At 45.7% G+C, this 12844-nt stretch overlaps 1 protein-coding gene across 3 annotated transcripts in view; it reads left to right on the forward strand.

The window, feature by feature from the left end:
- The window catches only part of LOC109898567 (protein TANC2), a 141051-nt gene that overhangs the window by 106739 nt on the left and 21468 nt on the right, over positions 1-12844 (forward strand). For all 3 annotated transcript variants that reach the window (XM_031827540.1, XM_031827542.1, XM_031827541.1), the window contains 3 exons: positions 7952-8100; positions 10460-10655; positions 11687-11944. In XM_031827540.1, the coding sequence (XP_031683400.1) occupies positions 7952-8100; positions 10460-10655; positions 11687-11944 (603 nt within the window). The remainder of the gene's footprint in view (positions 1-7951; positions 8101-10459; positions 10656-11686; positions 11945-12844) is intronic.

Below are 12844 nucleotides of genomic sequence, written 5' to 3' on the forward strand. Positions count from 1 at the left end.
CATGTAACGAATGACAGCTCGTCCCAGCAGACAGACGGTTTGAGAAATGTTATATACCCAAGAGCAGCTCTCAAGTCAAACTACAGAGAGTTCACTGATCAACTCCGCTGTCACTTTTCAGGGATTCGTACCGTCCACATGTCTTAAAGTAATTGTCCAGTGAAAATCTCACTTTTAAAAGTTAATATTCTGTTAACTTACAGTGCATTCGGAGCCTCGCGAATGACGCAGCGGTCTAAGGCACTGCATCGCAATGCTAGAGGCGTTACTACAGATGCAGGTTCGATTCCGGGCTATGTCGCAGCCGGCCACGACTACGAAACCCATGAGGCGGCGCACAATTGGCTCAGCGTCGTCCGGGTTAGGGAATGCATGCTGACTTTAGTCGCCAGTTGTACGGTGTTTCCCCCGACACGTTTGTGCGGCTGCCTTCCAGTTTAAGTGAGCAGTGTGTCAAGAAGCAGTGCGGCTTGGCAGGGCCTTTCCAAATCATGTCCAATCAATTTAATTTACCACAGGGTGGACTCCCAAGTTATAGAAACATCTCAATGATGACCAATGGAAACAGGATGCACCTGAGATCAATTTGAGTCTCATAGCAAAGGGTCTGAATACTGATGTGTAATAAGGCATTTCTGTTTACATTTTTTAATACATTTGCAAGAAAACAAAATAAATCTGTTTTTTTGCTTTCTCATTATGGGGTACTGTGTGTAGATTGATGAGGGAAACATTTATTTAATCCATTTTAGAATAAGGCTGTAATGTAATTGTGGGGAGAAAAAGTCAAGGGGTCTGAATATTTTCCAAATGCACTGTATACCCAAATAATGTTGTTAACTCATCCTATACCCATATTTGTGGCCAAAACAAAAAATCAAACATTAGAAAAACCCCACCTCCAAGCTTGTATCTCAAACAGACAGTTTAAAAAATGCTCACTATTTCCTCATAGAGGAGGATTAGCTGGCCATTCGGAGGTCTACTCACATTAATATTTTTGATGACCACACCGTTCTGTTGTTGGGGTACACCCACACCCTTCCAACACAGAAAAGCTGCTTTTTAACAAACTTCATTAAAACATTTAGGAAGGAAAACTATTTCACTCATTGTAATTCATTATTATAGGTCATATTTCATAGAAATCTGGAAAAGCTGGACAGTTACTTTAAAAAGAGAGAGAAGAAAGGACTGCAATAGCACAGCTGGAGTACTTTTGTCTTGTAGTATCATTCTGGAGAGGATGATGTCTCCTAACTGTTGCCCACTGGAAGCTTAAAGGAGAGCGGGCTTTGACCATTAGTTGATATTCCTGTCTATTTTATTCCCTCGTCTATTTAAAAAAATTCTTAGGAAGTTGTGTTTGTCATGAAGATATGGCTCTCGCTCCGAATGACACTCTCGTCTGAAACAGCTTCCCCACAGCCCAGAGTGTGATTCTCTTACAAGTCTCTCAACTCTCTCCAGCTCCACATAGTAGGCCACGATTTGGTGCACTGGCTGGCATCTCCAAAAGCTGCCTGGTGAACTCGCATAGTCTTCACATCTGCTTGTCAAGAAACAAACTGTGGAAGGACTGACTTTGTAATCACTTAAGACGGACAAAAACCTGCTGTGGTCAGAATACCGCTACACTAAAACTCAGGGAGCATCTATTCTTAACAGTTTGTGGGCATTCCCCTTTCTTTTTACATGTCAAAGACACAGACATGCTTTAGTTGGTTTCTTTTGTTTTTCAAAGCACAATTAATGGAATGCGTGCTCGAATTGCCACCAAAATATGTCTTAAACTTTTCACTTTATGAGTTTCATGTTTCCTAATTACTCCCTTTGTATTCCCACCCCGGGGCAGAGGAACAACATATTTTTGTTTGAATTCCGTGTCTGTTCCTACTAATTTTATACTTGTTTTCAAGAGTTGTCTCTAGGCTTGTTGCAACAACATTTATGTGTTGTGTGTTAACTTATACACGCAAAATCAGATGACACCCAGTGCTTACTGTAAGTGCAGCTGTTGTGGCTGGATGTAGATGTCTTGGTAAAGCTAACAAACAGCAGGTATGGTATCTTGGTGCATAAACAAGACAAGGCCATCCACTGACCCTACCAGACATGCAGGGATGACAGATTGGCCGTCTCTTAAAAGCAGTGACACATGACCCACCCTGACTCCGACACCCCCTTGTCCGCTGCCGACGGCTCTCGGGGAGGCAAGGTCAAAGGGGTTGATGACCCTGGGCCCCTCATTTGACCATCCCCGTCCCGTGACCCAACAGCAGAGTAACTACCCTCCCCCCTACCAGCCTGGGTTGACACACTTCCCATAAGCATTACCATCTGTGCTCTGGTCTTCCTCTTCACAAGCCAGCCCTCTCTCTCTTTCTCTGTCTCTGTCTGGTTAGTGGTTCCCTCTCTCCTCCTCTCTGTGGCTCCCTGCCCTTTTTATGTCTGTCTTTCTTTCTCTGTGAATGTATGTGTGTGCTTGTGGGACCATTTTTGGAGGGGGGGTCCTCCCATTCCAGAATTGGAGCTTTCCCTCCCTACGTTAACCTCTCCCTGTGCCAAGAATACTGACCTGGATATGCACTGTTCTGGTAAGCCTGACCCCTTCGGTCTGTCAGGACCTGATCTGTCTGAGTGAGAGAGCGCGTGTGTGTGTGACGTTTCTCCCAACTTTAACAGCACTTTTTCATAAAGAAAGGCAGAGAGCAATGCTGAGCTCGCTGAATGAGTTTGGTGGTTTCTCGCTGGCCTCCCTCCCTCTCTCTCTCCCTCCTTTCTTCCCTTGCTCTGTGGTGTTTGGACTCCAACCCTTTCAGACTCCTTATGGTTTCTGTTGAAGTCTCAGCCAGTGGTATTCTCTGAAGCCTTACAGAACAACCAAACCGCCAGCGCAGGCCTCGCCTCCCCCCTCCACCATCCCGTCCCAGCTCCAATGTAGGAAAAAAGAACCAGGACAAAGCAGCCCAGCTCATTTTACATCAGACTACTGGAACCCATTTTAGCAAGGGCTGCTTTTGCGCTCATTGTGGGGGTACAACACTCTTACCTATCATGGATTGCTCCGTATCAATGAGGAAGACGTGTGTCCGCACAGGGGTGAGGTGTTTGCGACAAAGGTGTTTGCGACGGCGCCGGGAACAGGGTTGTGGAGGTGACGCTATGGCAACAAGAGTTGGTCATGCCTCCTCGTTACTCCGGAGATTGTTGTCAGATATCTGCTGTTTGTCCCATGGGCACACCTCAGAGCTACCTCGCATTGAGACAGGCCACACTGAAGGAAGTGATGGACAAGAAATGGATGGAAAAGGAGGAGGTGAGAATAGAGGGAAGAAGTAGAGAATGGAGAAGAGGGGAGTTATTGAATGCGGACAATCGCTGTCTCATTGTCCATCGCAGCTCATTCAAAGCTCTTCTTTCTCTCTCTCCCCACCTGACTCCATTAGACGATCGAAAGTAATACTCAATGATTGACAGCACGTTTGACTAATAACCTCTCACTGTGTACTGTAGTTCGTAGGTCTCGTTCCTCCCCTCACCAGAGCAAGGTATCAATGAGAGACGGGAGGGTGTGGATGATGAGGAGGCATGGCATCTGTCTGTAATAAACCCTGTGATAATTATATATATTTGACCTCCATTATTGCCTCTGTCAGCTCATTACATTTGATCCATTGGAATGCCTCTGTGTGGAGTGTCTGTCACGAAGAGAGAAGGACCAGAGGCATGGCTGAGGTGTCGTCTGTCTCGATTTAGTTGGAGATGTGGAGACACAAATGGAGGGAGATCACAGCATAAATGGTGTTCGATGAGAGAGAGGTGTAAATTCGGATAGTGTCTCTAGCGAAGGAAGAATATTGTATTGAACTGAGGTTTTATGTAATTTCAGTTCATTTGTGAGATATTGAGTACACAGTTTAACTGTAACTCAGATGACTGTAAACAAATGATAGGTGTTTTGTTAACTCTTGCTGGCACAGGAAGTGCAGCATTTAATTGTTTAATTGCTCAAGTTACTATCTCCACAACTTTTTAATACTGTCTCCAGCATATGTTGAGGGTATTTATTCCTGGATCTCCATACAGATAGACCCATCTCATTCATCTCCCAGCGTTGCCTCTCTTCCACCACCCACCCCCAGAACCTCTGAAGCCACTCCACTCTGTGCAGCTCCACTAACTCAAACCAGCTTGCTGACTTATTTTCGGAAATGTACTTTCTGAGCGTAGCGCTTACGGGGATTGTGATCTTACCTCCCCTATAGGTCTGTGTCTGTCTCTCTCTGTCTGCGTCTGTCTGTCTTAAAAATAAAAGATCCAACTCCGACTCTCCACCAAAATTGTAATCCAAAAAATCGGTGACCTGCCAACAAGTTCAGTATGTGTTGTTGTTATGACCCACCACTCAAGCTGCTGCCTATGATGCCATTTTATTTTCAATACAACAACAACAAAAAACATTTCTTCAGTTGCGTTACAAGATAGTCGTGATTTGTAGAAGTACAGTAATGATTTCTAAGCATTGGGAACCTACTCCAGAGGAGTTGGAAACAATGTGTCAGGGCCATTGGAATGATAATAAAATGATTAGATTAAGGGTTCCTAGCGTCAGTCAGCGTTCTGTAGCTATTAAATGCACTGCTGTGTGGTGGGCCGTTCTATTTCAGTGCAACGTAAGCTTTTTTCACATGCTGTTTCAAAAGGCTTTGTCACTACTGGCTTTGGAAGGAGGGGTCTTACTTTGCCATTCAACTGTGGGGGATGTAGCCTGACCACCTCTGCCTGCTATGCTATCAATTCAGTCATTGGTTAATATGCCGTCACTCAAAAACCACTTAGCCAATTGCTGTCACCTCTCCTGTTTTGAGACCGTTGCGCATTACAGCTGCTGAGAGAGAAAGCATGAGGTTTCCTCAACCTAACTGATGTTTTTTTTGTTGTTGCCGTAAACACAAATAATTAACGGTGTCTCTTACGGGAACCACGCTCGGTTAGAGTAGAGCTTGCTGGGAGATGGAGGAGGCAGACACCAAGGTACTTTGGGATGTTTACGAGGGGTCCCCAATGAGTCTTGTATCCCAGAGTGGAATGACTTTAACATCTGAGCTGAGGAGACGCTACTACTGATATTGTTTGGATTAACTAGTGAGGAAAAGGTGGGTGTCATGGCAGACCAACAGAACATAGTTCATTTAGCTGTTGTGACCCTCCACTGTCCAACTCCCCCTACTTCAGACATGGCCAGTCACTAGTTAGCACAATGTTGGGAAACTCACGAGGATGTGTTCTGTCTGACAATGCACTATATTGCCATTTCTGAGGTTTCTTGCAGTGACCCAAGCTTGGCCTAAACTGCCCAGAACAAGCTAGTTCCAGTCTGCATTGTGTTCTCGGGACCATTGTAACTGTGTTTTCCTTGACGGATGAATGCAACAGGGGTCATTCAAACAGGGATAACCTGTTGGTCATAAATCCATCCACCTCCCCTGCTCTCCTGTTAAAATTCATATTGCTGAAATCACCCCCCACCTCTAACCCCTGTCAGTCTCCAGCCCCCTGCAGCGTCTGACCTATTTAATGGCCACTGTCTACATCTCTCTCCAGGAGGGGTTAACTGCTCACTCTAGTATAGATGTGTGTTCATGTGTGTGTCTCTTCTGTTCTAGGGGGGGACATTAAGTGTCAACTCTTATGCTTGTGTTCGTTTCTGTTCTAGTAAGGATCCAACGCTATTCAGCTATAAAGAATGTCATTGTTAGCACCTGATACTGCTTGAGAAACCTCTGAACAGACATGTTTGATGAACAACAACATTTTCCAGCCATGTGCCTTGTAGAGATTTACTGTCATAATGGTGTCAGTGGATCCAGCAGTAATTATAGTCCACCAGTGGAAGAAAGACAAAGAAAGAGATCTTGAGAACCGGTGCGAAAGGGCTAGAGATGGAGAGAAAGAGTGAGACGCCCTCGAGCAACCAGGAGCACATTCCGTAGTGCACTGATAGTTGCCATGACGACCATCTGCGTTATTGTACTCCTTCAGCAGGGTGAGATTCTGTGGCGTGAGGGAGAGAAAGGAGAACCACCAGAGCACTGTAATGTACGTGCTTCTTTTTCAGGTCCATATATTTCATCCTGGTGAACGATAGCTGTGATCATACAGTAGTGTCCGGATTTGTATGTGTTTATTATAAAAATTCTGTGCCATTTTTAGGCTCACATGTTCTGAAAGAAAAGATGATCTCTACAGAGCTGTTCTATTTTCTATGTGCTTGTAGTTGGCATATTTAGGTCGAGAGAATACATTAAAATGAAGATCAATGATTCTATGCAGTCTCTTTTCTCAGCTGTGGTGCCGTCTCCCTCTCTCTTAGGCATAGGTGACTAATCAGCCATTTTATAGCCAGTGTAGGTGTGTGTTCCAACAGTGACAGTACTCTGATGTGTTAAGTAAATAACACTCCCACCTCTCTAGAATGTGCACTGGTGGTGTATTTATTTTATTTATTTTTTGGAGCCTTTAGAAGAAACATGTGTCTGTCTCTCTCTCTCTGTCTGTCTGTGTCTCTGTTTGTCTATGGGGGTTTGGTCAATTGCCATGTGTGCCCATTGTTGAGCAGTCTTATTTTGACACCGAGTAGTCAACATTGATACAAATGTATGGTCTGTGGTGGTGTAGGGGCGGTAACCTGTCGTCCAGATGGCCGTCTCCTGTTTTTATTGGTTTCCGTTACTTCCTTTGACCTGCCCATAGGACCAACAAAATAACATGTCTGTCAGAGGAGCAGAAAGTGTCACCTAGCCTACTCCTCTTTCTCTTCCTTCTTTCTCTCCGCTCCACTCCTTCAACGAGATGGGGCGTTGGTCCTCTCCCATCTGCCGTCTTTGTGTTGGACTGACTGCTGCCTCGTTTGGGTGCTAAACACTTTGTGATGATGAGCCGTTCTAGGGTCTTCTATTGGCTCGGAGTGCAGACTACACTGACGCTTGTTTATGCTAATACAACTGTTAGCTAGTTCAATAACATCACAGAGGATTAAGCACATGCTCGGAGCATTCCAGTAGCTTGATTAACTTGATTGCCTGATGTAATATGAACATGCTGTTTATTGAAGAAGATTAGCCAGATTGTCCTTAGCATTAAGAGACGTCCTTGTGAAAGAGGGGGATATTTAAGCAGGGACAGCACCTACTTGAACACAAGCTACTAATACGTGGCATAAATTGTGCTTGGAAAGCTCATGACAGACAACCTTAACAGTGAGGCGAAATTAAGTCATTTTTCATCAGTCTCCTCTCCCAGACTTATTTTTGTGGAGGGGTCCTGGTCTGAATAAGATAAATGGGTTCTTAATACTCCCAAGCCCTCCCCTGTTTATTCCGGTCTTCCTCAGTGTCCCAGAGCCAGTTTGCTCTCCCCAACGCTGTGCTTCCCTCGCTCCATCCCTCTGCTTCTCACATACTGTAGGATCGATGTACAGTCTACCCGACGTCCTGCCGCAGGGGATTGTGGGATAGCTTACATTTTTTGTGAAGGACAGATTGATAGCCAGGGTGTGTAAGGGACAGTAACTTCCTCCAAGGGGATTTGTTGTAGGAACTGTAGTGTTGTTGTGTCTGGGGGAATTGTTACGAGCTCTATAGATTATTCTCTAAGTTATGTGTGTGTTGTGGTGAGAGATTTGGTGGTTGTTTTTGGTGGTAGAGCAGTGCACATGATTCTTTCAATTCAACTAAACTGAGAGCGAGAGCAAGCCAAAGGCTCTTTGACTAGATTAAGGGGTTGCCTCATTATGGTTCCGGATTGAGAATTGATCCCCTCAGGCTTAATCTGCTGCAGATCCATACATATTTCTCCTGGTATCTGTATCGCTGTACTGTGGTGTTGATCTGAATCCTTTCTTGCTCTCCCTCCCTCCCCATCTCCATCGCTCCCTCCATCCCTCCAGGTGAGGAGAGCCAGGAGCTGGGCCCCCCTCCCTCTGTGGACGAGGCAGCCAACACCCTGATGACGCGCCTGGGCTTCCTACTGGGAGACAAGATGAACGAGGGACAGTCGGGCTCACAGTACGACATGGACGACCACGACGACAGCCAGGTAGGTTACACACACGCACACTACACACACACTAGAGTACAGTAAGAGCATGGACGAACACGACCACGGACAGGTAGGTTACACACACGCACACTACACACACACTAGAGTACAGTAAGAGCATGGACAGGTAGGTTACACACACGCACACTACACACACACTAGAGTACAGTAAGAGCATGGACGAACACGACCACGGACAGGTAGGTTACACACACGCACACTACACACACACTAGAGTACAGTAAGAGCATGGACAGGTAGGTTACACACACGCACACTACACACACACTAGAGTACAGTAAGAGCATGGACGAACACGACCACGGACAGGTAGGTTACACACACGCACACTACACACACACTAGAGTACAGTAAGAGCATGGACAGGTAGGTTACACACACGCACACTACACACACACTAGAGTACAGTAAGAGCATGGACGAACACGACCACGGACAGGTAGGTTACACACACGCACACTACACACACACTAGAGTACAGTAAGAGCATGGACAGGTAGGTTACACACACGCACACTACACACACACTAGAGTACAGTAATAGCATGGATGAACACGACCACGGACAGGTAGGTTACACACACACGCACACTACACACACACTAGAGTACAGTAAGAGCATGGACGAACACGACCACGGACAGGTAGGTTACACACCCTTTTGTCATGCACTGTTACAGTATATTATTATTCGTTTGTCAATACTTTGGAGTCTTTAAAGACCCATCATGGCATCAGGATACAAAGTGCAGGCTTTCCCCTAGATGAGTGGTACTCCAATAGTCACTAGTGTAGGTGGCCAACACACAATGTGGTCCAGCTTATAAGGGCCCCACAGCTATAGAAGCACACCCCAAATCAGTGGGATGTGCAGATCACTTTCCAAGGCCTCTTAAGCATCGGAACCAAGTGGACCATTTTGTAGATTACGTCACTTGTTTACGGCGAACTCAATGGCCCCTGACACCAGTATGCACTGGCTCAGAAGAAGTTTGTGAAGATCTGGCCTGTTTGTAAAGATCAATCCTGTGAGTTACGGATAACCTAGCTCTGAGTGAGGGACTCTAGGCTCTCCTTCACTCCTGCAGAGCAGAACCAACAGACCGTGACACAGGGCAGGGGAAGGTAACCAGGGGAAGGTAACCCGCTACCTCGGTCGCCGCATGCCACATTCTCTTGTCTAAGCAGTGTGCCTCCACAGAGGCCTATCCAATGGTGCTGGAGCGACTCCCCCTTAAATCCTGACCCACTTTTCCAAACTTCACACATTGGGTGCATCTTAACTAGTGCCTTCCACCTCTGGTGTCCTTCATCAGCAATGTTCTGACTCTGGCTCATTTAGCCTTTATCGGTCTTTGTGATCTGTTGAGACGAGGAGAGGAGAGCTTGTTTAGACTATTGAGATACACCCCCTGTTCTGCACAGCTCAGCAGTATGCCTTTGGTTCGGTCCTTCGTGCCAAACTGCAGTGGTAACAAAAGCCCAGCCCTGGTTTTCTCAAGTCTCAGTTTAGATGCCTGCCACTCCCGCGCAAGCAGATGCAGTCTGGGTAGGCTAGGTAGGCGGGAACCTCCCGTTCTATATTCATGTCTACGACGCCTCCCTTAACACATCCGAATCACAACAGAGTTGTTATCATGACCAAGGAGCATTCCACACTTGGAGGCCGTCTGTCTTGCGCCAAACCTTCCCTAAGAAGTCACTCACACCTCTGCTCATATCCTGGTCTCCCAGCCACTTCTGTGTATTTCTATGCTTTTCTGACTAATCTCCCGATTTATTTTCAAATGACTGTCTAAATCAATTTGTTTTTCGTTTAGAGCCAGGGCCATGGATAATTGATGAACAGATTGTCTGGAATAAGAATCCAGCATGCCCGGAGGTGGGCCTGCCTCTCTCTCTCCCTGCTCAATAGATCAAAGTATAACTGGATCTATTCTACTTGCGTGGCTCACTAAACATATTGATATTCTACTAAATTAGAATTCATTATATTGCAAAAAATAGTTCACTCATGAAAATAATTGCATGAGTCATCAAAAGATATTAAAAAGAGATGACTCTACAGTTACACATGCACTGGAATAATATGACCGGCAAGGACTGTATCAATGAGAAAGAATGCTAGGATCAGCAATCATCTTGTCGGTCTATGGTGTGCGTGTGCATGTGGGTGCACGTGTGTGTGTAGGCTACTTTTTACATGTGATATGTCAACTGGCTGTGCCTTATCATAATTTAATCATGGCTAATTTACCTGATCATTTCTCATGGGTTGATGCAGTCCAGTGTATCACTGTACTTCAGTATTGACCTGACCCTTCCTCCCTAACAGGGCATGATGTCAGTGACCCAGCGGATCAGCCCCTGCTCCAGCCTGGCCAGCAGCACAGCCTCTCCCCCTGCAAGCAGCCCCTGCTCCACGCTGCCCCCAGGAGGGGCCCCCGGGAACCACGCTTCCGGAGACTGCGCCTATGGTTCCATCACCAGCCCCACCTCCACCCTGGAGAGCAGGGACAGCGGCATCATCGGTGAGGGACAGACGCTCACTTATTTTGTGGAAGTTATGTAATGTTTCCCATGTACAGTGCCTTGCGAAGGTATTCGGCCCCCTTGAACTTTGCGACCTTTTGCCACATTTCAGGCTTCAAACATAAAGATATAAAACTGAGGGACGGCCAGGTCTTGGTAGATTTGCAGTGGTCTGATACTCCTTCCATGTCAATATTATCGCTTGCACAGTGCTCCTTGGGATGTTTAAAGCTTGGGAAATCTTTTTGTATCCAAATCCGGCTTTAAACTTCTTCACAACAGTATCTCGGACCTGCCTGGTGTGTTCCTTGTTCTTCATGATGCTCTCTGCGCTTTTAACGGACCTCTGAGACTATCACAGTGCAGGTGCATTTATACGGAGACTTGATTACACACAGGTGGATTGTATTTATCATCATTAGTCATTTAGGTCAACATTGGATCATTCAGAGATCCTCACTGAACTTCTGGAGAGAGTTTGCTGCACTGAAAGTAAAGGGGCTGAATAATTCTGCACACCCAATTTTTCAGTTTTTGATTTGTTAAAAAAAGTTTGAAATATCCAATAAATGTCGTTCCACTTCATGATTGTGTCCCACTTGTTGTTGATTCTTCACAAAAGAATACAGTTTTATATCTTTATGTTTGAAGCCTGAAATGTGGCAAAAGGTCGCAAAGTTCAAGGGGGCCGAATACTTTCGCAAGGCACTGTATTTCCTGGCATGCCAAACGTTTACACTGAAAGCCATGTTTTCTGTAACAATTTGATATACTCATGTTTTAATTCTTTACATTTTGGAAAAGCCAGGTGATGGGGTTAGCTGCATTTTTAAATATGTTTGCTTTATATCCTTATGGGCTCTACTTTTGGGAGATTTTCTTATTGTTATAACATTGACTTTGAGGCTTGTAATTGAATGAAGAGTAAACTCGCCTTGCTCCATGGGCCTTAATCAGTTTTAAACTAAGCAGAGTCTCTAAAGAACTGCAACACTGCATATATTTGTCTAAACTACCTTTTATCTGACAGCCACACTGACCAGCTACTCTGAGAATGCTGACCGGGGTGGGGGGAAGCACGGGGAGGGCTCGCGGGGTAGCCTGAAGCTGTGGCAGACCCAGAAGTGTTCGGGCACAGACTCGTTCCTGTACCGCGTGGATGAGAACATGGCTGCCTCGACCTACAGCCTGAACAAGATCCCAGAGAGGAGCTTGGAGACGGCCCACTCCTCCCACTCTGCCCACTCCATCCCTCTCTACCTCATGCCCCGGCCCAACTCTGTGGCAGGTGAGTCACTGTGCCAGCCTCTTGTCTATTTGTTTACCACATTTCATTGCACACTTTTACGCCAAAGTGGCACACAAGTGAATGTGCCGCTAAAGGTAGGAGATTCATTACCCGTTGGAAGTTTGGGTCTGTTCTATATCAATTTCCATTCAGACAATGAGCTCAAACTCAGAATTAATTGAAAATCCTTATAGGGTTTGGCTATATTACTTTCATAAATGTGTAATATCTAGTTACCAAGTTGTAATTGACCCCCTTCTCAGCATCTGAGACTGCCTTAGTGTTCCCACCTCATTTAGGTGCTCTTATTTAACTCCCTGTGCCCCTCCGACATTAACTTTAAAGGAATAGGGAACGTTAATGTCCTCACAGTACCTGAGGATGGGGGGTGAATACCATGGATGCCAGGGTAAAACATTCCTTCAGGGTGAGGAAAGCCCACAGATTCCCCTGTGTGTTCAAAAAAAGTGTTCAAACATGTGTTTTCAATGTCCTCTCTATGTCAGGGCATATAAAAGCAGCATAGCAAGCTGGTTCTAAAAAGCCTGTAGCTCCTCACCTCTGACTTGGCCTATCCAGTGGGATGAATGGAGCTGGGCTAGCAGTGTTTAAGGGATCGATCATACAGGGGTTTACGTTGTTTGGCCTTTTTCTTTTGACTTCTGACACATGCCCTCTAAGAGGCCACAGTGCAAACAAAGCTTATTGAAGAGTCAGGGAAGAAAGCTGGGCATGGTGGGAGAATGGGGGAGGAGACTGATATAGAAGAGAGAAAGGGAAAGGAAGAGATGAAATGTAAAGAGAGGGAGACAAACTGATAGAGGAATAAAGAGAGAAAGGACTACCAGCAGATGGATATACAGTAGGGGGGACACTGATAAAAAAGACAACCGGATACAG

The sequence above is a fragment of the Oncorhynchus kisutch genome, linkage group LG6 (assembly GCF_002021735.2).
Source record: "Oncorhynchus kisutch isolate 150728-3 linkage group LG6, Okis_V2, whole genome shotgun sequence".
NCBI lineage: Eukaryota > Metazoa > Chordata > Actinopteri > Salmoniformes > Salmonidae > Oncorhynchus > Oncorhynchus kisutch.